A 22,296-nucleotide genomic window follows, 5' to 3' on the forward strand; every position below is an offset into this window, starting at 1 on the left:
TTTCACATTCTCTACATACAAAAGATTCAGAAGTAGAAGGGAGAGTTGTAGGAAGCCGCATGCTTATTCCTGTAAATAATATTACCCTGGCACTAACAAGCACTTCACATACAGTTTATTTATAAAAGCAGGAAGAACAGAATGGAGATCAAGATAATCAAGGCATAGGGAATAGGCACACAACTAGTGGCAGAAGACAAATATTAGAATTTCTCACTTGCTGCTGTTCTTAAAATAATAAAATAAAAGGAAATAATAGTAGTTATTTATCTATTATTATTATTATTATTATTATTATTATTTTCTTCTTCATCATACTAATCTTAAATCCCTGGGACTGGCAACAGTGTTAAAGTGATTGTACCATCTGAGGTCTTACAAACCTTCACATGCTCAAAGTGGAGACGTGCAAAGGGTCTCATTTAACAGAATGGCAGTGTGCTCATTTATTGTTTGAAGCATTCATTGCATTGCTCCCCCAGTGCTCACATCACTTGTCATACTCCCACAGTTGTACTAAAACCTCTAGAAGAGAAAGGCTCAGAACAGGTTCTCAACCCAGACCTGTCACTCCAATCCTCGTGTAGGAGCTCGGATGTTCCCTGTGCAGTTCTGGAAGATCAAGGGATGTTCTGCTCCTTTCAGTATTCAGAGGATGTGCCCATATTAAATGGGAATGGCGTGTGTGTGGAGCATTCTCTGCCGTTGAAGAAAACTAGCTGCTCCTGCACATGTGGAGGTCTTTGTGTGTGCACAAGAGGCCCCATGGAGCTTTGACTAATGGACAGTGAGTCACCCCCAAATTATTCACATGCAGTCGCAGTCAGACATAATCCATTCCCAGTATTACATTCTGTCCTTATAACAAACAGCCTTGGTCCCGCATACATTACGGAGCATCATTCTCCCATCCTTTCTTCTTCTTTGGTTATTTCTTTGTCTTAAGGCTTGATACATTCATACCCCAATCCAGGAAGAAATGCTACGGAACAAGAAGGAATAAAACTATTCATATATCAAATACAATTCATACACGGTTGATGCACCGAGTTTATTTTTTTATGAATTTATTGTGTTTTTATGCTGCTCTTTGGTCACATTCCCAGGGCAGTTGGCAAAATAAAAACCCACCCCCAGCCCCAAAACAATTAAACTGTAAATACAACTGTGTTACTGCTGTAAATACATTTTGCAGAATGCAAAACAAAAAGGGGAACCTGGTTCGTACAAGTAATAAAGCAGGTGCAACAAGTTTTAATTTCAGTTTAGTACATTGTTTTCCAAAAAAAAATCAATACAAGGATTCTGTTCTGTTGAAAATTTAAGAATGGGTTCCCTAAATGAAAAGGTAGCAAATTGTTATCTTTGAATGTCATTATGATGATTATTATTTCCTTTTTTCTACCAAGAGGGGAGGGATAGACATGTGAGATTTTCTGACTTGGGTCCCAAAAGAAGCTTCCATCCCTTAATCTGACCACATCGCTTAGTGGTCTCAAATTGATTAATAATTGCATAAAAAATCCTTGTGGAAACCAACAAGGAGAAGGCACCTACTTGTACAGAGCAGACATGGTGAACCTTTGGCCCTCCAGTGAAGCTGAACTATTAACCCCCATCAGTCCCAGCAAGTATGGCCCAATGGCTAGAGACTATGGGAGTTGCAGTTCAGCGACATCTGGAGGGCCAGAGATTCCCCAAATTTGCTGTAGAGGAGAAGTAAATCATAGCTGTTGGCCCAACTGCTATTTATTTGTTATTGGATCCATAGCCAGCCTGCTGTCTCAAAATCCCTCACAGCACCTTACAACATATAGTTAAAAACATTAAGCCAAGCATTGTAAAAGTACAAGTAAAGTAGTACCAAAATCTTAACTAAACCAACAACCTAAAACAGTTGAAATCACCCATAGGTCTGTATGGAGCAGTATGGCAGCCATGATGCAATGGACCCCACTGCAGCTCAGTCCCTCCCCAACTTCAGAATGGCCCAGCATAAGGGGGGTTAGTATTGCACCTGATGTCATGCTCAGATTGGACATTGAAATCAATGGACTGAAGCTTCTTGTTACTTAATTAATTCCATTCATGTCAATTCATTCATTCTTGAGTCGGATACAACTCAAAGGTCTCAAAAGGGCCATTTTTTATCAACTACAGTCAAACCTCTTCTTACGTCTGCCTCCGCTTGCATCCATTTTGCCCAACGTCCGTGGCAAACCCAGAAGTAACCGCCGGGTTTGCTGCCGTTCGCACATACACAGAAGTGGGAAATCGCCGCCTGTGCACAACGGCGCCTCTCCCAGTGACCCATTTTGAACTCCAGTCAGACATCCGGAACGGATTATTGTCGCAGGTAGAGGTTCCACTGTACTTAAAATCCTGGTGATGGATGCCAAGCAAGCAGACCTCTTTCTTCCATTGTTCAGGTGCTCCCACAGAAAAACCTATGCTTCTAGCGCAAGACAGTTTCAGCACATACATGACATAAAACCCAAAACACTCAGTTAATCTTGGTTCACTGGAGCTGGGGGGTATTTATGGGAGAGGTTTCCCAAGCTTCGACCTTTGTGTGTGTGTGGTTTTTTTTATAAAAAAAAAAAGTTTATTGAATATTTTATAATTATGAAAAGAAAGACAATAAAGAAAAACAATACATAACTTCAACAAACAATACATCAACAATAAAAAGAATACAATACAACAACACAACATAAAGGAAACAAAAACATTTAAACACACATCCAAATTTTATGTCTATATCTTTCATTTGCTTATTTCCTCGACTTCCTCACACCTCCCTTTTTTGTATTCTAGTTCAAATTGCTGGTTCAACAAATCCTTTCCCTCTTCTTCAATTTTTATTCTATAATTTATCCTAACACATTTTAACTTTGAATTTTCCACTTTATCCCATTAATAATAAATATTCATATAATTCTTAATAACACTTCTGCTAAAACCTTATAATTTCATTCCAATATTCTTCTAACATTCATTAATTTTGCAATATTTCTGTAAATATACTTTGAATTTTTTCCAGTCTTCCTCTGTTTTTTATTCATCGTCTCATAAAGACAATTTATCTAGGTGACATACTACATCTTCAATGTGTAAAACAAGGCTAAAACACAACACTGAATCCAAACCCGGCATAAAATAATGAAACAAACAACAGCCATAGCAACGCAACTTTATAACATGAAAAGAGAACAAAAACGTACCAACCCCCATCATCCAGCAGAGATGAATGTTAAAATGATTGGAAGGGGGTTTTCCTCCCAAGGAAACTGGCTATTAATGGCTTTGCCAGGACAGAAAAGATAACAGTGGCACTTTCTACATCTCATTTATTTCACAGGAGAAATCTAATCGTGTACTGAGAGCTCTGCATTGAAACCGCAGGGGAACGCACAATGGTCTCCGGCTGGGTCATGTGCTATTTTATACATACCCTATATTAACTCATCTCTGCATTTTCCTTCAGGCAGATTACGTTGTACCTCTAGAAGATGACGATGAAGAAGATAATTATATTCAACCCACAGAGGAGAGCACTCCGCCGCCTAAAAAACGTAAGCATCTGGGTTGTTGTTTTTTTACACACAACTTCATGAAGCCAACCAAGTGGGCAAGGTATTGGATCTGAAATGTGTAGGACTCCATTTCTGTCCAACAGACAGCAAGAAAATTCTCAGAATTGGGCGTGCAAATTTAGCTAGCAGGGCCATTCCTTTTGATAAGATCCGGTCTCTTCCCTTTCCCTTCCAAAGGACTACAGAGGTGAAGGGAAGAATGCAGAAAATTAGGGCAAGCAAAAGCCACATTTTGAATCTGAGAGGTGATATTTTATGTACCGTATTTTTCGCCCTAGAGTACGCACTTTTCCCCCTCCAAAAATGAAGGGGAATTGTGTGTGCGTCCTATGGGGCGAACACAGGCTTTCGCTGAAGCCTGGAGAGCGAGAGGGGTCGGTGCGCACTGACTCCTCTCGCTCTCCAGGCTTCAGGAGAGCCCAAATGCCAGCCCCACAACCTCGGGGGACAGCGGGGAGGTGGAACGCCGCTATCCCGCTGTCCCCCGACTTGGTTAGAAGACTGGCGGGGGGGAGAAGCCTGCTCCTCCCAGTCGCCAGCCCCGCAAACTCGGGGGACAGCGGGGAGGCGCAGCGCGCCATCCCTCTGTCTCCCGACCTGGTTTGGAGGCTGGCGGAGGGCTTCCCCCTCCCCCAGCCCTGCAAGCTCCCAGAGCGAAGCCCTCCGCCAGCCTCCAAAAAAGGTCTGGGTCCCGTTCTGGGGGCTGGGGGAGGGGCTTCCCCCTCGCCCAGCCCCGCAAGCTCCCAGAGTGATGCCAAAGCTGCACGCAGCTTCGGCATGGCTCTGGGTCCCGTTCTGGGGGCTGGCGGGGGAGGGGGAAGCTTGGGCTTCCCCCGCCCCAACCCCATGCCGGGGGGGGAAATATTTTTTCCCCCTTTATTTCCCCCCCCCCAATCTAGGTGCATCCTATGGGCCAGTGTGTCCTATAGGGCAAAAAATACGGTACATTTTTAAACTTTCCATAGAACTATGAGGGCTAGATTCTTGGCTGCTGATTTTAATATCTTTCTTTCTTTTTCTTGGGGTTCTGCACATGCCACTAGATTTCTGCTGTAGGATTGCTGAACCATGTCTCTCCATGTTTGAACAGACCGCTTCCTTTTTAGAAAAGGAGCTGTAATGCATATTTAAGTACACCTCTAAAAGAGGGGGGGGGGCTGGCATATTGCTTGCAGCATAAAAGAGCAAATTTCAGTTTCAAACAGTTTTAAGGAAACTAATTTAGCCAAAAATACTACCCCCCAATACATGTGACTTTGGTTTTCATTCGTGTGACATGCCTATGTTTCTTTCATCATTTTAAGCCCCAGTGGTGAACAGATTGATCAAGCCCATGCAAAAACTCGATCCTCCCAGTTCGCCAGCATTGCCTCCTGTTCCTGCATCGCCTTCAACATTAGGTATGAAAGAATGTGTATTAGTATAATTATAAACACCATTTTATATGTTTTTAAGTTGTGGTTATATTTTGCAGTCCTTTTAAAAAGCCATCATAAAAGCAAGATCTAGGTTGGTACATATATAACCATTGGCTGTGCTCCTTGAATTTGCAGCAAACTCGGGGCTGATTTTGCATCATAAGTCATCCTGGATCTACTATGTTGCCAACTAGAGGAAATAGCTCACTGTTTTGTCTGATAAGACTAGCAGGCTTCATTAATGCTGTACAGTGTAAACAAGCCACACCAGAGAAGGGAGTTTTTTCTACGCACATTGTTTGGAACGTCAGAAAGTTCATTCATAGTACTGATTCTATGATTCTACTCCTTTCGGTTTCTTTGGATGGTAGCAATAACTTTGCTTTCAAATAAAGCAGCACCCCCTAGTGGAATTTATTAATGCTACAACTATCCCTAATTTCATCCTTTGCATCAATGACAAGTGACATTATTATTTAACACAGTTAGGAAAGCTGGGTTTGAATCATTTTTCCAACCAATTCCTTCTAATAAGTGAACATACACTTAGCCATAACAGACAGTAAAACACTGCAAGACAAAAGCTTGACTTTGTTCCTGCTGAAATCGATGGGATTTAACTCATTTGTCCTGTCACATTGATTTCAGTGAGGCCTGAATTCGCATAATTTAGTCTGGACATAACCCAATGTATTCAAGTCAGAAAAAAATAGAGCTTTGATCAAATGCAGTATGTTAGTAATATGCTTAAGAATTTTTTGCAAGGATCCTAAGATAAGTGAGCAGAAAACTTAACAGAAGGGAAATTTTCCATTCCCTCCCCTCAGCCTATATCCCCTTAAAACAGTGATGGCCAAACTTGGCCCTCCAGCTGTTTGGGGACTACAATTCCCATCATCCCTGGCCACTGGTCCTGTTAGCTAGGGATTATGGGAGTTGTAGTCTGGAAACAGCTGGAGGGCCAAGTTTGGCCATCACTGCCTTAAAAGCTTTTCTGAGATGTCAGGGGACCTTCTTCAGTAATATGGGGGTGGACTGTTCAGGAAGAGCAGTTCCTGTTATGAGCCCCATGGAAACACCTTGACAGGAGTCGGTCGATGGGGTGGGAAGAGATATGGGAACTGGAGGACTCTGACCCGCAGAGGGTCCCAGCAGAATGGGAGGTGCTGACATAGACCTGGGCAAGGGGCCGCGTTGGTTGTCAAGAATACAGCCTGCCTTAGGGTCATCTGATACTCCCAAGTGTAATGTCTTAGCCAGTTGATGTGACTCTGCTGCTACTCCCAGCCAGCGAAGAGCCACTCCCAAGGGGAGACACAGAGGGATCAGTCAGACAGTGAGCTGGCACTGTCATCACCAAGGAAATTGCAGCAGTGCAAACAGACTTCACTCCCTCAACCGGCTCTCAGGAGTGCTTGTTTGTTTGACCAGGCCCAAACCTTGGGGCATCACAGTGCCTCCAGGAAGCCCTCCAGCAGGAGCTGAGGATAATAGTTCTCTCCTGCTGTTTGCATTCAGACCTCCAAACCTGGAAGTAGCACATAGCCACAATGGCGAGTACCCAGTGATAGCCTTATGCTCCACAGGGTTTGTCCAGTCCAGGGATCACCAACCTTTGGGGGCAGTGGGCACCCTTGGAATTCTGAGAAACTGCCATGGGCTGCTAAGGGGGGCATGGCATAGCACACATTATAAACTGACATCAACTGCATAAATGAAGGTGTCCATCACACTCTTCAAAAGGAGAGCCCAGGGTGTGCTTCAGAAGCTTAGGTTCTACCTAGCCATGAACTCTCGAGCTCTGCCATGCCTCCAGGATTTGTGACCTGTAACCCAACTTATGTTTAGGTACTGTAGTGAATTTTGGAATAAAGCTTTCCCCCCTAACAACCCTTTGTCTTACCCAGTATTGTCAGTGAGGTCCCTGACCGTTTCTTTCAGTGAACTTTTTTCTTTTCACTTATCTTAGGACTGGAGCCAATGATGCTTAATATTGCTAATATTTTTTGTTTTATTCTGTTCCTAAATATCAGTGGCTTTTCACCTTTCAGAAACATTTTAGCATGATCTACAAGTATCAAATGTCCTGCCAAAACTGGTTATCATTATAAAAAAAAAATTGAACTCTCTCTATATATAGTCATTCCTGTATCTATATTTGTTCATGCCTGTTTTGAGTTTTGTTTCTAACTGCGGAACATCCTTCTTTTTCCAGATGTCTATGAAATTCCTGAGGAAGAGGTAAGACCTTATATACATGCTTTGAAAACCAAAATCTCACCTGTGCAGAAGGATCCTGTTTTTTACTGGAGAGAAGACATATTCCATCCCCAGAGTTGGAAATGGCATATGGTCCATTTTGTGCTCAGATGAAACCGTGTGCATGTTCAGAACAGTATTTCACACATTTGAAATATCAAAGGGAATACATTCTGACCATACCAGACATGGAAGTTTCCTTGTACAGTGGTACCTCGGGTTACATATGCTTCAGGTTACATACACTTCAGGTTACAGACTCCGCTAACCCAGAAATATTACCTCGGGTTAAGAACTTTGCTTCAGGATGAGAACAGAAATCGTGCTCCGGCGGCGCAGTGGCAGCGGGAGGCCCCATTAGCTAAAGTGGTGCTTCAGGTTAAGAACAGTTTCAGGTTAAGAACAGACCTCCGGAACGAATTAAGTACTTAACCCGAGGTACCACTGCATCTATAATATTGTGACGCAGGACTTCCAAGTCCCTTTCCATTTTCATCACTTCTTTTCCTCATTGCCAGGAATGTTCTGTTCATAGTCCTTCTTCTAACTCCATCCAATACAGCTTATGTCTCGACTCTGTCCTCTTGTGGGGCAGGTTTTGTACAACCTGTCTTTTATTTGGATGGGTGTGTTTTAGTTTTTTTTAGGTTTTATTGGCTTGTTCAATTTTGTAATTGGCTTTAGTGTTTATACTGTTTTGGAAATCACTTTGGGTAAACATGACTAAATAATAATATTATTATTAATAATAAACAATTCATTCTCTCCCTGCAGGAAAAAGCACTGCCTCCATTGCCCAGGTAATGTGAAACCTGTGTGAAATTCTGTATAAAAAAATTATTATGTGATTCCCTGCACAAATGTATGTCCTCCTAGAGGTGTATTCATCTACTCCAGATACTTAAGGCACATTTAGATCAATGGTTTATGAATGGACTAGAATTCAACTTGACTTAAGTGGAAATAAGGTGGGGGGGGGGGAGAGAGATCAAATGAGAGGGAGGTTTGGCTTTAGGCACCAGGCAAAAATGCTCCTCTTCAACCAGGCCTTGGGCTAATTAACGTCCAATGCCCTTTTAAATGTGTTGTGGGAGGGGGCATCCTTGATTGGTTTGTTTGTTTTTTCTTATTTTATGTTATATTTTGTGTTTTTTATATTGTATTTTTATGTTGTGAACCGCCCTGTGATCTACGGATGATGGGCAGTATACAAATGTAAATACTAATAGTAATAATAACAACTAACACCTTTAGGATTATGGCCATAGTCATCTGACTGGTTTACCTTATTTGCAAACTGAAACCATATAGTCTCTAATGCTACAACTGAGACCTAGGAATTTATTAGAAGATGGATGCATATTTATGGTTATCTTAATAGGAAAAATATGCCCAGCACCATCTTTTTCAAGAAATATGTCCTGTAAACTTCTTCCAGCATCTGTCTTGCCTTCCAATTATGAGAGTATCTGGGCAAGAAAACTGCTCATTAATCCAAATTCACAACAGCTGGGCAAAACTTGTGGGCTAGTTCACATTTTTTGTAAACATAAACTTTTAATATGGAACCTAGACTTTTAATATTTTCATCCCTAAGGAATTCCAAGCAACTTCCTCCAAAACCTGGACAGAGACCTGAACCCAGAGGACACTCACTTGAACACAGTGCAGCTAAAGAGCCCTTTAAGCCTGACGTGCCCAGGTTAGTTATGAATAATAATAAGAATATCTGTAACAATCGATGAGTATGTTACACGAAAAGGGGTTCACACTGAGCATTCAGTTTGGCATTGTGGGTACTGCATGTTCCATTTCAAATGCCCAGGCTCCATATGCACTATGCATTTAAGGCAGGATCATACCATTTTAAACAGTCAAGGCTCTCCGCAAAGAATCCTGGGAAGTCTTGTTTTTTAAGGGTGCTGATAGGAGTTGATAGGAGACCCTTATTCCCCTCTCAGATCTACAATTCCCAGAGTTGGGAATTGGGGTTGGTTTTGCTCTCTGCATTTTTCTTGAAGCTGTTGAGCAGTGAAAATTGTGTCCACTGTCCCGCTAGAAGGTCGAAAACCATTTTGGGATTCAGGAAGGGTAGCCTCGGATATAGTTAGGAGATGTTTTGCTAAGATCCTTGCAAGAATTTTGCCAGCTGCAGCTAATAAAGAGATGCCTCGATAGCTTCTGCAGTCTGCTCTATCACCCTTTTTAAAACAGTTGATAATTTTGGCATCCCTAAAGCCTACTGGGATCTCCTCACTCTCCCAGATTTTTTTGATGAGCTTGTGAAATTGTTGTACAAGTTCAGTTCCACCCACTTTGAAGAATTTGGCAGGTATGCCATCAGGTCTGCTGGTTTTGTTGTTTTTCATTTGGTTAATAGCTGTACACAACTCTCCCAGATTTGGAGATACTGCAAGCTCATCTCTAATTTGTTTTGTGGAATTCGTGAGAGGACCTCAGCAGCCACGGGGGAGTTGCAGTTAAGGAGATGCTGGTAATGTTCTTTCCAGCACAGTACAATAGCTTCTTTATCTTTTAGAAGTGGGGCATATGCATAGGGGGCATATGCAATGATTTATTGATCCATAGATGGTCTTTGTAGCTTTAAAGAAACACTCTGCATCATGAGTGTCGGCTAAGTGCTGGACTTCTTGAGCTTTTTTTATCCACTAAGTGTTCTTTGGTTCTCTGGTTCTTCTTTGAACTTCAGCCTTAGCATTGGCATAGGTTTTTTTCTTAGTGGCGCAGTTCTATCTCTTTGGCAGATCTGAAAGGCCTTTCTTTTCTTGTCAATAATGTGTTCAATCTCACTATCATTCTCCTCAAACCAGTTCTGATGTTTCTTGGTTTGGTGTCCAATAGTTTGTTCACAGGCTGCAATAATGGAGTTATCAGGGAACTCTGAAAGCAGATGGTCCTTAAGGGTTGTTTGGAAGCAATCTCGCTTAATAGGATCTTGAAGGGCTTGAGTGTTCATTTTGTGCCTTGATTTCCTTCCTTGAAGCCTGTGTTTAGGTATAATCTTGATAGCCATTGTGGAATGTATTAATCAGTGATCTGTCCAGCAGTTGTCGGCACTCGTCATAGGAGAACATCACAGCAATATTCAGCTTGGACAATTACATAGTCTAAGAGGTGCCAGTGGTTTGACTGAGGGTGGTTCCATGATGTTTTAAATTTATTTTTTTTTGTTGAAAGAGTGCGTTGGTAAATAACAAGGTTGTGCACTGCACGTATAGTCAAAAGTAGGATTCCATTCTGGTTGCTGTTGCCAGTTCCTTCTTTCCCAATAGTCCCAAGCCACAGATCAAAATCTCTCCCAACTCTTGCATTAAAATCACCTAGGAGGATAATTTTCTCCTTAGGCATCTCTGATAGGATGGCATCCAGCTAAGAATAAAAAAATTCTTTAATGTCTTCATCGATATCCAGTGTTGGTGTATAAGCACTTAAAAATAGTAGCCTGTTGGTTTTTGGTGAGTTTTATCCAAAGGGTTGAAAGTTGTTTAGTGCTGACATAACAGCACTAAATGTCAGACTTCTCTGCTTTACAGGAAGTCCACTAGTCTCTCTCTATATATACGCATAGTTCATCCTAATCAGGGTGCTCACTACAACAAAAGTTTCAGGTGAAACTGAAATTATAGCAAATCAGATAATTACTGTTACAATTAAGAGCAAAAAGTTTGATTGAAACATTTTATATGCTTTCCAGAAATGTTTTGCCACTTCCTAGGAACCGGCCTCCACCAAAAATTGTAAGTTGTTAACCACCTACCTAGTTTGAAAGGCAATTACTTGCTGTTGCTTGAGGGACAGAAAACCAATTACCTTCTGATTTTTGTGGAGAAAGAAGTCCTCTTGTCCTGCTCGTAGGCTTCCCATTGGCATCTGATTGGCCACTGTGGATAATAGACTGATGGACTAGATACTTCTTTCTTCTTATCTAGAAAGCTTCTTTTTATGTTGTGCTTTGAACTAACGAAGATCTTCACCAAAGGATTGGAAAATGGCATTTCTTTTTCTTCCAGTTTTGTCTAAATAATTTACGAGAGCTCATCTCCTCTGATTAAGATATTTGTTGGCTCAGAATCCTTCTCTGATTGTTCCTTCAGTTTTCTGTGGCTTCATAATCTGGCTTTTCTTATTAAGTAAATGTTGTTTGGTATATTTATATACCAAAATCTGACAACTGTTATTTTGATTTCAGGAACCGGATAGCCTCGGAATACAAGATGATGACAGTAAGTATATTCTGCCCTGGACACAATTGAGGGGCCTTTTGTACTATGACTGGAGGGCATCAAAAGCCACTCCAGCACCAATTTCATGCCTCCCTCTTCATTCCACTTATACTGAAATCCTAACAGACTGGGGCTATATTCATACATCTGCACTGTTAATATTCTCTGTGTATCTAATGCATATATTTCTGTGGCATATGTATTTCAACCTGGAGCCCTCCAGATGTTTTGCATCTATCATTGCTGGGTATTGGCTACGCTGGCTAGAGATGATGGTAGTCAAAAAAGGGGGGGCACTAAACATTGTGTCTGGATTTTCAGCTCTCAGCAGCAACAGTGCTCCAGAATTCAAGGCTCCTTCTGCTACAGTCCCATCTCCATTTCCACGGATTCCGTAAGTTATAAAAAGATTCTGTAAGTTTATAAAAAGCATGTACTGGAGGCAGTAAAGTAGAGGCTGTCCTATGCATTAAACCCATTATATAAAGGACCCCACTGGATTCTTTTTAAAATGCTCATCACCATTAAGCTGAGCAACATAAAAGTTGGGTTTCCATGGGCTGGATTCCCCACTTCTCAGAGGGCTTTCCTGCCTCCCTGTTCCCACTGCAGTCCTCTGTAAAGGCTCTTGGAAGGTCTAAGGATTTCTCGGGCACTTGATGTGGCAGATGGGGCTGGAGGAGGAGGAAGGGGGGTGGATTCCCCTTGTGTGAACCAAAATGCCTTTCACTCCTGTAGTGACACTTTTGCCTCCAAGCTTATGAATCACATGCAATAACTCTCTCTTTTCTTTCCCTTGCAGGAAAAAATTACCAAATCCAGCACTGCCATCAGTAAGTTGATTTTGATTTTTAAAATATTATTACACATTGGATAATAAATGAGAATACAACAAAACTTTCAATCATTCCAGAACACTAAACAGTGCTTAACACAACCATTATCCTAAATCAGCCACGCTGTTCCAATTTCTCGGTGCTAAATGGTAAAGAGGCTATTTGTACAGTGAATTTTGCTTCTGCTGACAACCCAATCCTCAGTGTGCTACTGAACGGAGCAGAAATTTATTACAGCTAATTGCTGTGGCAGATATTTGGTGCTTCTCTTCTTACAAAGTACTTCAGTGCCTAGTGAAGGATATCCTCTACCACAAGCCTAGAAGGGAGCAGGGATCTCAGTCAGATCACTGGTCGAAGAGCATTTTACCACACAATCTTAACCCAATTTACTTCCTGTCTCCTCGTAGAAACCAAGCCTCCCTGACAGAGACCACCTAAGTGTTATTGAAGGTAAACTACTTCTACTGTTCAAACATTTGTCTACCATCTTCTTATTAATAATGTGTAAAACTCTGTAGTGCCGCAAGGCCACATACACTATTGAATCCCACTCAAGGCAGGATTGATTTTGTCTAAGGCTACTACGAAAATTTCAGACAGGGGTAGACCGTAGCTCAATGGCATAGCACATACCTCCATAGCATCTCCAGTGAAAAGACTAGATAACAGAAGATGGGGAAGACCTCTTCCCAAGACAATGGAGGACTGCTTCCAGCTAGGGTAGAACATATTGGGCTAGATGGAACAACAGCCTGACTACTAGAAGGCATTTCCCTCTATTCCAAGAGAGCTTTTGCAAAGTAGAATTAGCAAGGTATTTACAACCACATCCAATTGCTAGATGTACCAACTAGCAATGTCATCTTCTCCTAAAGTGTTTAGTATGTATTGCCTGGATTTGTGCTATAGGGTGGGAGGGGGTGCAAGTAGATTGGTCAGTGGTCTACTGGGGCTTCACCAGTCAGTGATCTGCTGATGGACCATCTCCTGCTTGCTGGGCTTCTTGCAAAAAGTGCTGAACTAAGTAGTCTACATCCTCCAGGTCATGAAATATAGACTAGTAAAACCTGTTAAAGAGAGACTGGGTATTCGCTTTTGCTTTGCAAATTTATCAAGTGCATGTGAACCATGCGGATTCCCCAGAGAGAAGACCACCACACAGATCTGAAGTCAACTCTGGCGCAGTGCACTATGCACCCATCTCATTCTGCTCATTTCAACAAGGTGCAGTGGGACTGGTAAAAAGTCTCGCTTCGTTGCAAGGTGTTGAGCAAGTGGTATCCAGTTTCCCTTCCACCTGTACGTATAATGCCACTCTGGTTGTAGAACTGAGGACTGAAAGCCTGAGAAGCCCATTTTGCTCTCCTCTTCAGGATTGTACCTTGTATTGCTTTATAGCCAGAAAATGAATGCTGTGTGATATAAGGCACAATTCAGATGAAGATAGCCAAACCAGATTCTCAGCAGAGAGCAGATGAAGGACTAAAAGCTGTTGTGCCTTGACTTTCAGTAGTTGCAGCTGCAGCACAACAGAAAGTGGAAGGTCAAATCACAAGGTAGTGTCCTTGCCGCTCATGCAAGCTGAGCTACGCAGTATGTCACCAAGGGCAACCAAGACCTATTTGCATCCTTTCCCTAATCAGACTTCTCTTTTTCCACATGTAGATAAACCTATACCAGCCGAACGCCGGCGCGTTTCCAATCATGATATCCCTCTTCCACCCATCCCACCCAGCATCCAAAAGTAAGCACATAATTTGCTTTAAATTTTTCGTTTTTGCTCCTGAGTTGTGATCTGCTGGTTTCAAAGTCTAAAAAGAAAGAGAATCCAAAGTGGGTACAACTGATTATTAGGCAAGAGATGGAATTAGGTACAAATGTCTTCCTTAACAATTTGCACATTAAATCCTCATAGATGAGCACACTGCCATGTATTTGTATTGGGGCCCTGATCCCCAGTGCAATCACTGCCATTGCCTTTCACCCTCAGAAGAGGGGGAAATGAGCTTTGGAGCACCTAAAATTAAAGAGTAAAAAAAAAAAATCCCAAGGTGCAAGCATAATAAAAGTCAAGAAAAGTAGTTTTAACCAGAACAGCATGTAAGCTCCAAAATTTGTAATACTGTTTCTTTAACCTCCTGACATTGTTGCACAAATTGGAGTTTAAGTGCTATTACTTGAGGAAGCTACTGACAATTTAGAAGATGCCCCTCTTTTCTTTGTGGCAAATATTTCCAGCAGTTGGGCGGGCATCATCAGCAAAACATAATGGATTGGATTTTAACAATTGTTCTTAACTCCTCCCAACTGCAGCTCTGCATCCTTTTCTTCTACAAGCAGAGCATAGAACAGGCTGCAGTTAGAAGAGAGAACTGTGCAGGTAGAGCTGCCTCCTGCTCACACTAAGGTTCTGTGGATACAACCCACTGTATTTATAAACAGCAGACAGGGGATCCTGCAAGAGCTTGAGTAAATTCTTCTCAAAAAAAAAACCACAGGAATAAACCAGAGGAGAACATTTCCTCAGGATTATAAAGGATGTATAAGTTTCCCCGAAGGAAAAAGCATGTCAGAAGAACCTTGCTGGACTTCCAGCATCCTATTCTCAAAGTGCCAACCAGGTTTCTCTAAGAAGCCCACAAGCAGTACCCAAGCGCAAGAGTAATCTCAGCACTTACGTTCCCCAGCGATCAGTGTTGAAAGTTATACCGCCTTTGGTAGTGGAGTCAGTACACAGCCATCATGACTAACAGCCATTGAGAGCTTTCTCCTCCATGAATTTGTCAGCCATTGGTAGCCACTGTGAATTTGTCTAAGCCAGGCATGTCCAAAGTTTGTTTCAGGGGCCTAATCCAGCCCCTTGGTTGGTTTAATCCGGCTCCCGTGGCAGTTTATTTCCTGGGGTAAAACCCTAAAAAAAACCTCACTTTGGTCGGCCCTTCACTTCATCAAATCTGGCCCTCTTTGAAAAAAGTAAATAAACTGCCACGGTAAGCTCTTTACAGTAAATACCACCCTTTTTGCTGCTTTGTATTTTTCTTTATTCCCTGTACGGCTTTCTCCTTTTCTGGTTAAAAGAAATGGTGAGCAAAATGCAGTTCCCTCGCTTACCTCAGTTGCAATGTGTAATACCATCCTGCATTTCCTCAATTTCTGTTTGTTTCAGACCGCTGCCTCCGAAGCCAGCAACACTGCCAAGTAAGCCCTTCTTCATTTGACTTAAGTTGGGGTGGGTTTCCAATTCATGCATCTTCAGCACGATTAAGGAAGATTCCTCTCATGCTGTCTTTATGACTGGCATGGCAGCAAAGGCAATAGGCAAATGGGGCTGCAATTTTATATAACAGAGCCCTCTCTTGTTTAAACATGGAATGTTACAGCTTGCCTTGTATCTTCCCCAGGACTCCCAGAACCTGTGAACCGCACCTCATGTGCTCCACGTAGCAGTAGCCTGCAAGGTGGTTCTACTGCAGCAGAACAGGTACGCCACTATTGAAATTCATTTTTAAAAAGAGGGAGATTGGAGAGTGTGTTCCACAAACATTTGGTCAAGATATAATACAGCCGTAGGGAATTTCCAGGCCCTGGGCAGGGCTCCCCATTTAGCACACCAGGTCGTTTCAGCCAAGCCACTCTCACCTACCTTACAGCTGATGTCATATATGATGTCAGGTGTGCGGCAGGTAAAAACTCAGCCGGGAAGAAGAAGAAGAAGAAGAAGAAGAAGAAGAAGAAGAAGAAGAAGAAGAAGAAGAAGAGAGTTTGGATTTGATATCCCGCCTTTCACTCCCTTTAAGGAGTCTCAAAGAGGCTAACATTCTCCTTTCCCTTCCTCCCCCACAACAAACACTCTGTGAGGTGAGTGGGACTGAGAGACTTCAAAGAACTGTGACTGGCCCAAGGTCACCCAGCAGCTGCATGTGGAGGAGCGGAGACGCGAACCCGGTTCCCCAGATTACAAGACTACCCCTCTTAATCACTACACCACACTGGCTCTCAGAAAGGGACGTTTGCAAGTGCCAATGATAAACTGGTTGTCAGCACTTGCAAAGTGCTGTGCCTGTGTCCACCTGGGTGAAAATGGGTCACTGTGACATCAGATGATAAGCCTCACCCACCTGTCAAACTAGACATGCAGGGAGAGGGTACAACAGATTCCTCCTATTATAAAATGCCAGTCCTCAGTTAGGTCCTTCAGCCAGTTCACCACAGACAAAAAGCATCTTTTAAAACAAATAACCTGTTTAACATTCATTTCCTTTATGAGGAGTTAAATCTGTTGCAATTACCATACTCGGTGTGTGGACTGATTACATTTAAGGCCACTCTACCAGAAACTAGGCAAGTGTGGGTCTAGATGGGAAACCTCCTAAGGACCACATGGGTAGGTCGCCTTGTGTTCCATGATAAAAGAAAGGTGGTTAATAAAATGTTAGTAAATACAGCAGAAAGGTATGTGGGAACAACTATTAGCCACACAATTAAGTAAGGGATATAAGCTCTTTTGTCATGAATTCTGCAGCCTACATTTAAAAACTCTTCATAACCTGCATTTTAAAAATAGAACAAAAGTCATTTCATGAATAATTCTGAGAGTACGAAAAATTACACTTGTGAATGTCTGGTGGTTCCCTCACTGTGAGAAGTGAGGTTACAGGGAACCAGGCAGAGAGCCTTCTCGGTAGTGGCACCCACCCTGTGGGTGTCAAGGATGTAATGGATGTCAAGGACGTAAACTATGTGACTTTTAGAAGACATCTGAAGGCAGCCCTGCATAGGGAAGTTTTTAATGTTTGATGTTTTATTGTGTTTTCATTTGCTGGAAGCCACCCAGAGTGGCTGGAGAAACCCAGCCTGAAAGCTACGCAAATGCTGGTTCATTTATAGATATGTATAAATTTATACATTGCCTCTTCATTCATATATGCTTCTGATCTTAAATATGTATTCCGATCTTAACATTGGTTTGCTAAGGCAACACAGCAAATCAGTGCTTTTTTTTTGAGTGTGCAGATGGAAATGCCTCTCCTTTTCACAGGATGCCAGCGTTCATGGGAAAGCATGGTTTATGGCTTCAAGTGATCGAAAAACAGCTGAAGATGCATTATACAAATCAAACATGGTAAAAAATAATTTTCCAAACACTCATAGCTTGTAGTAACTCCTTAGAAGCATAGAAGGGGAACGGAACTTGAAATTTACAAAATAAACATCAAGAGGCATATATACTGTATGTCTGACGGGAACAAATGATACTAGTTACAGGCTTTTCATACAATATAATTTGGGAACACTGATCGCAGAGCCCTCTTTCACAATGCATAATTCAGCCAGTTTGTGCAAAGATTAAACCCTTCCAAGTCTCTTAAGAAGGCTGAGGGGTTCGCTGCAGGCTGACACAGAGTAATGGGATAGAATTGCCACCTTACTGATCTTGCAATGTAAGTGTACCATAAAGGCAAAAATGCACATTAGACCATGCAAGGGATGAAAGGAACCACCAAAATAGGGATCCAATCATTCTTGTTTGGGTCTGTTTAAATTGATGGACCCATTCTGTTCCACAGGAAAGAGTCTTGTAGAACACATGTATTTAAGCATGAACACATGTATTATGGCATGTGCTGTCCTGGACTTCACTTCATCAGTGAAGTATTAGCCGAAGTTGCAATTCCATAGGTACATTGTTAGATGCTATGAAGATTTATCCTGATGTAGAACCTGTCACGAAAAACTGATTTTCCAGTCTGGGAAAGGAACCCACTTCCTAACTACAGAATCCTGCATTCTAGAACAGAATGCAATATTCTTAACAAATTCTACACCTCTCTCTCTCTCTCTCTCTCTCTCTCTCTCTCACACACACACACACACACAATTATCTTGTCACATTCTGTAGAAAAAGGCCATTTCCTCACTAGTACATGTAACACTAGCATAAGCTATATATAATAATTCAGATACAATAATGCAGTTTGCCTCGGAGACTTTTAAGCACCATTGATGTTAATTGTAAAGGTAAACAATAGACTTTGCCCAAGGGGAGTGGGTAGACACCAACAGGGATGAGAAAACTAGAAGACCCCCATGCTAATATTTGGGAGAGCTGCACATTAGCTAGCATTTTTCAGTCTGTTAAGATCTTAGGAAAGAAAGGGTTACAGGGGGAAATGAATATCTATGTTATGAACCCTCATTAGTATTTGCTTTTTCATATATGACTTCTAGGATGGATCTTTCCTAGTAAGGAAGAGTTCAGGACAAGACTCAAAGCAACCATATACACTTGTTGTGCTTTATAACAAGAGAGTATATAACATCCCAATCCGATTTATTGAATCAACAAGACAGTATGCTCTGGGCAGAGAAAAAAGTGGCGAAGAGGTAGGTGATTGCATTTCTGTTTTATTTGGATGGAAATTTTAGTTACATTGCTTCTGGGCATGATAATGTATAAAAAGAAAATCTTTTTAAAAACTGATTTAATATTACTTTTTCTTACACATTAAACTAAACAGAAAAGGAGGTGATTCAAATCCAAACGAGACCTAATTAAAATGTGAGTGCAGTTCTTTTTAACAATCAAGCCCTTCATTAAAGAACTCCCACTGGGAGCCCCTAACTGTAGCTTTTCCCTTAAAGACAATAAAATGAAAAGCACACCAAAATACTATCATTTATCCAAACTGTAGGGATGTTGTGCAGGTGGGGGCTTGTGGGGATGATAACAACTTAATTGAATGGAAGACAGATACACTCAATTCCCACTTGTAGGCCACTTCCCTTCACGCTATGAAGAAAATAGCCAAACAGTTGGATCCAAAGGTGTCTTATCTTATCGGAACACTTGCTATACACTTTGCTTTGTGCTAGAGTATGAAACTAAGCCCACAGAGGGGGAAACAGGACTATTTGAACTCTTCTACTACCCTTTATATAAGTGGGGCAGCACTCAACACTACACTAATTTTGCTTGTGAGTAGGATTCAAACAGTCATTAATTAGCAACTTCATAAAATTGACTGTACAAAGGACATTACTGAATTTAACAACAATTGCCGTACTCTTCTCTTTCAGAAGATTTTAAACAAACTCTGCTGATTCTGAAAGTTCTGACCAGTACATATTACTTGTCAGGCAACTAATTTTTGCCCCCCTCCCCACCTCCAAAAAAAAGTGTGTATTTAATGTTTGGGGAATATATTGTAATAAAAGCAAGTGTGTATATTGTCTTCTCACAAAACTGGAAATTTAGTCGAAGTATCCACTGTTAAATCAGAGAGCTCAAAAGTATTGTTTCATATTTTTAATTCTCTCTTGGGGATAGCCTTTATATTGTGCTAGCACAGTAGTAGTACACATTGCAGCCTAAGGCTGCAATCCTAACTGTATCTACTCAGAAATCCCACTGAATTCAATGGGGCTTTCTCCAAGCAAAGAATGCAGCCTTTAGTCTTTTTTAAAAAAAACTAAACTTAAAAATATTGAAGGTCCTTGAAATGTTAAAAACTTTACTGTACTACCCCATACGAAAGAATATCCTTTCACTCTGAAGAGAAATGACATTGTTGAGTTCTTTTGATCGATATTTCATCTTTAAATTTTAAGAGGTGTAAGTTTTAGTTTTTTTTATGAAATGTGGAAGTGTGTTTTTCTTCAGTCTGTCATTAAATTTAAGACAAAACGTTAATTCAAAGCATTTAGTTTCCAGTGTCATGAGTAAAATTTTGCTCTGCTTCATCCACTTTTTAATATGACTCTCAATGGAGCCTTGTAAAACCAACACAAGTGCTGGAATGAGCCTGCTAAGCTCTAAGTAGGTGAAACTCGAAAAATTAGAATATCGTGGAAAAGTTCATTCATTTCAGTAATTCAACTTAAAAGGTGAAACTAATATATGAGATACTCATGACATGCAAAGCGAGATATGTCAAGCCTTTATTTTTTCTAAATGTGATGTTTATGGCGTACAGCTGATGAAAACCCCTGTATTATAATCAAAGTTTAGTTGTTGTTTTTTACCCAAATCTTGATGATTCAGTTTTTGGCTGAACCAGCAAGATTTGTGTTTTCATCCATGTTGAGTAAGCCATCTTGAACTCTTGTTTTCCCAATCCAGCACTTCAACAGTGTGGCTGAAATAATAGAGAATCATCAACGGACTTCTCTCGTTCTCATTGACAGTCAAAACAACACAAAAGACTCAACCAAACTGAAATCTATTGCTAGAGTATCATAACTGCACTGAAGATCCACGGGGGGGAATCTTCCAGCCCTTATCTTCTGAGAATTTAAGATTGAGCATCTTAATAAGCACCATAGCCTGAGAAGACCACACAATGTGTAAGAAGAGAAAGAGAGATTTTATTTGATATAGTTACCCAATCTTTGAATAACCTACTGGTTGGCTGAATGATGAAGTGGCAATTTTACAGTCACACCAGCCTCTAAGTTGTTATGTACTTGAATGTACTTAGGTACTTTTAAGATGTTCCAAGTTCAGGTAAAGTATTCCTTGACATGCAATATATTCAGAAGAAGTGTACCAGCTACATCTTAACTGTTCTTAAAGCAACTTCTTGGGAAAATTCACATTTGTTAAACCAGGATGTCTACGCCAAAATGAGCCATCATGGAACAAGCTAAAAACTGGACCTTTTTTCCCTGGGACAGGTCTAAAAATTCAGTTCTATTTAATGTAATGCAGTAGATTTGTATTGGCTTCAACTGTGCTAGTTGAGAGCATTGTTACATGTTTATTAAATGTACATATAAATAAGAATATAAAAAGCCTATGATAGAGCATAGTTCTATGCAATTGTGACTGAGTGTACTTGTTGTAATCTTTCACATTTAAAGTACAACTTACCTACCTCTCAAATTCTATTAAAATGGGACATAATCGCACACCTCTGTTTTTTTAGAAATGGGTAACAGGCAAATTCCTTGTGCTAATGATTTTACTGATTGTGGGCATTAAGGATCAGCTATCAAGGTTAGACTTAAGTTTGGAATTTTAGACTGTGTACAATTTAGGACAGGTGGGCATAAAATGAAAGTCTAATCATTAACTGATTCTTGAGGGGAGGGGGGTGTATTTTCTTCCATCACAGAATTTAAGACAAGATAGAAGGCACAAAACATGGCTTGGATCCAGCAAGGTAGCCACAGTGCTTATGGAGCTTTTCCTATAATTAGCAAAGAGAGCTCTGTGCATTTCTTGCCTTCTGTCAGTGAAACTAGAGTTGAGATTTTGTTCACTTTCCAAAGGACAACCCCCTTATTTCTAATCAATGGCCTTATTCCCCACCTTCCTTTTCCTTCCAGATATATTTTGCATCAGTTGCATTTTACTATGCCCCAATTGTTATCTAAATAATTTTCCACTTGATTCTGAGTTATGCTAGAATTTTTTGGACACAGAACATGTGGCTTGCCTTCCTGTTACTTCAAAACTGAGTATTTTTCTTAAAACTCCCATTTCAATAATACAGTGTTTCTAAATGAGAATTGAGAGCAAAGACCTGGGGTCACGTTTTTTGTCAAAGCTCTGATAACTACTCTCCTTCAGAAGGGAAATGTATTTCTGCTCAAAACTACACGCTTGTATGATTGTATAGCCAAATGATTTTCAGCTCTCATCTCAAGGTGAATAAAGGTAATTGAACAATGCCTCCAGCACTATCCTAATTAAACCCAAGCCCACTTTCAAAAGTCCTTTTCTTCCAAATCACAGTAAGTCGTGCTGGACCTACACAGGATATTATGGTTAAGACGTGAACTTTTTTCTTTCCAAATCAACCAATTCACTGTTAAGCGCTCTTCAGGCATTCTATGCAGAAGTACATTTCAAAAGGGAGATGGGTTGATGAGCAAGCTATCTCTGCCCACTTCTGCTGCTTCTTTTAGAAATTCTCTATGGATGCAAAAAGCTGCTCTG

The 22,296-nt window shown here is 41.0% G+C and overlaps 1 protein-coding gene across 7 annotated transcripts in view; it reads left to right on the plus strand.

Moving 5' to 3' along the window:
• BLNK (B cell linker) overlaps positions 1–22,028 on the plus strand; it is a 94,164-nt gene extending 72,136 nt beyond the window's left edge. For 6 of the 7 annotated variants that reach the window (XM_083443519.1, XM_083443517.1, XM_083443518.1 and 3 more), the window contains 16 exons: positions 3,488–3,575; positions 4,901–4,996; positions 7,230–7,255; positions 8,048–8,073; positions 8,871–8,975; positions 10,989–11,031; positions 11,484–11,517; positions 11,839–11,911; positions 12,320–12,350; positions 12,764–12,806; positions 14,022–14,100; positions 15,523–15,554; positions 15,758–15,837; positions 17,395–17,478; positions 18,585–18,740; positions 20,476–22,028. In XM_083443519.1, coding sequence (XP_083299645.1) covers positions 3,488–3,575; positions 4,901–4,996; positions 7,230–7,255; positions 8,048–8,073; positions 8,871–8,975; positions 10,989–11,031; positions 11,484–11,517; positions 11,839–11,911; positions 12,320–12,350; positions 12,764–12,806; positions 14,022–14,100; positions 15,523–15,554; positions 15,758–15,837; positions 17,395–17,478; positions 18,585–18,740; positions 20,476–20,595 — 1,116 coding nt within the window. In that variant the 3' untranslated portion in view covers positions 20,596–22,028. The remainder of the gene's footprint in view (positions 1–3,487; positions 3,576–4,900; positions 4,997–7,229; positions 7,256–8,047; positions 8,074–8,870; positions 8,976–10,988; positions 11,032–11,483; positions 11,518–11,838; positions 11,912–12,319; positions 12,351–12,763; positions 12,807–14,021; positions 14,101–15,522; positions 15,555–15,757; positions 15,838–17,394; positions 17,479–18,584; positions 18,741–20,475) is intronic. The other variant, XR_014512060.1, reaches the window with a different exon arrangement.
• Positions 22,029–22,296: the final 268 nt, after the last annotated feature.

This window comes from Podarcis tiliguerta (assembly GCF_965153285.1).
Source record: "Podarcis tiliguerta genome assembly, chromosome: 5".
NCBI lineage: Eukaryota > Metazoa > Chordata > Lepidosauria > Squamata > Lacertidae > Podarcis > Podarcis tiliguerta.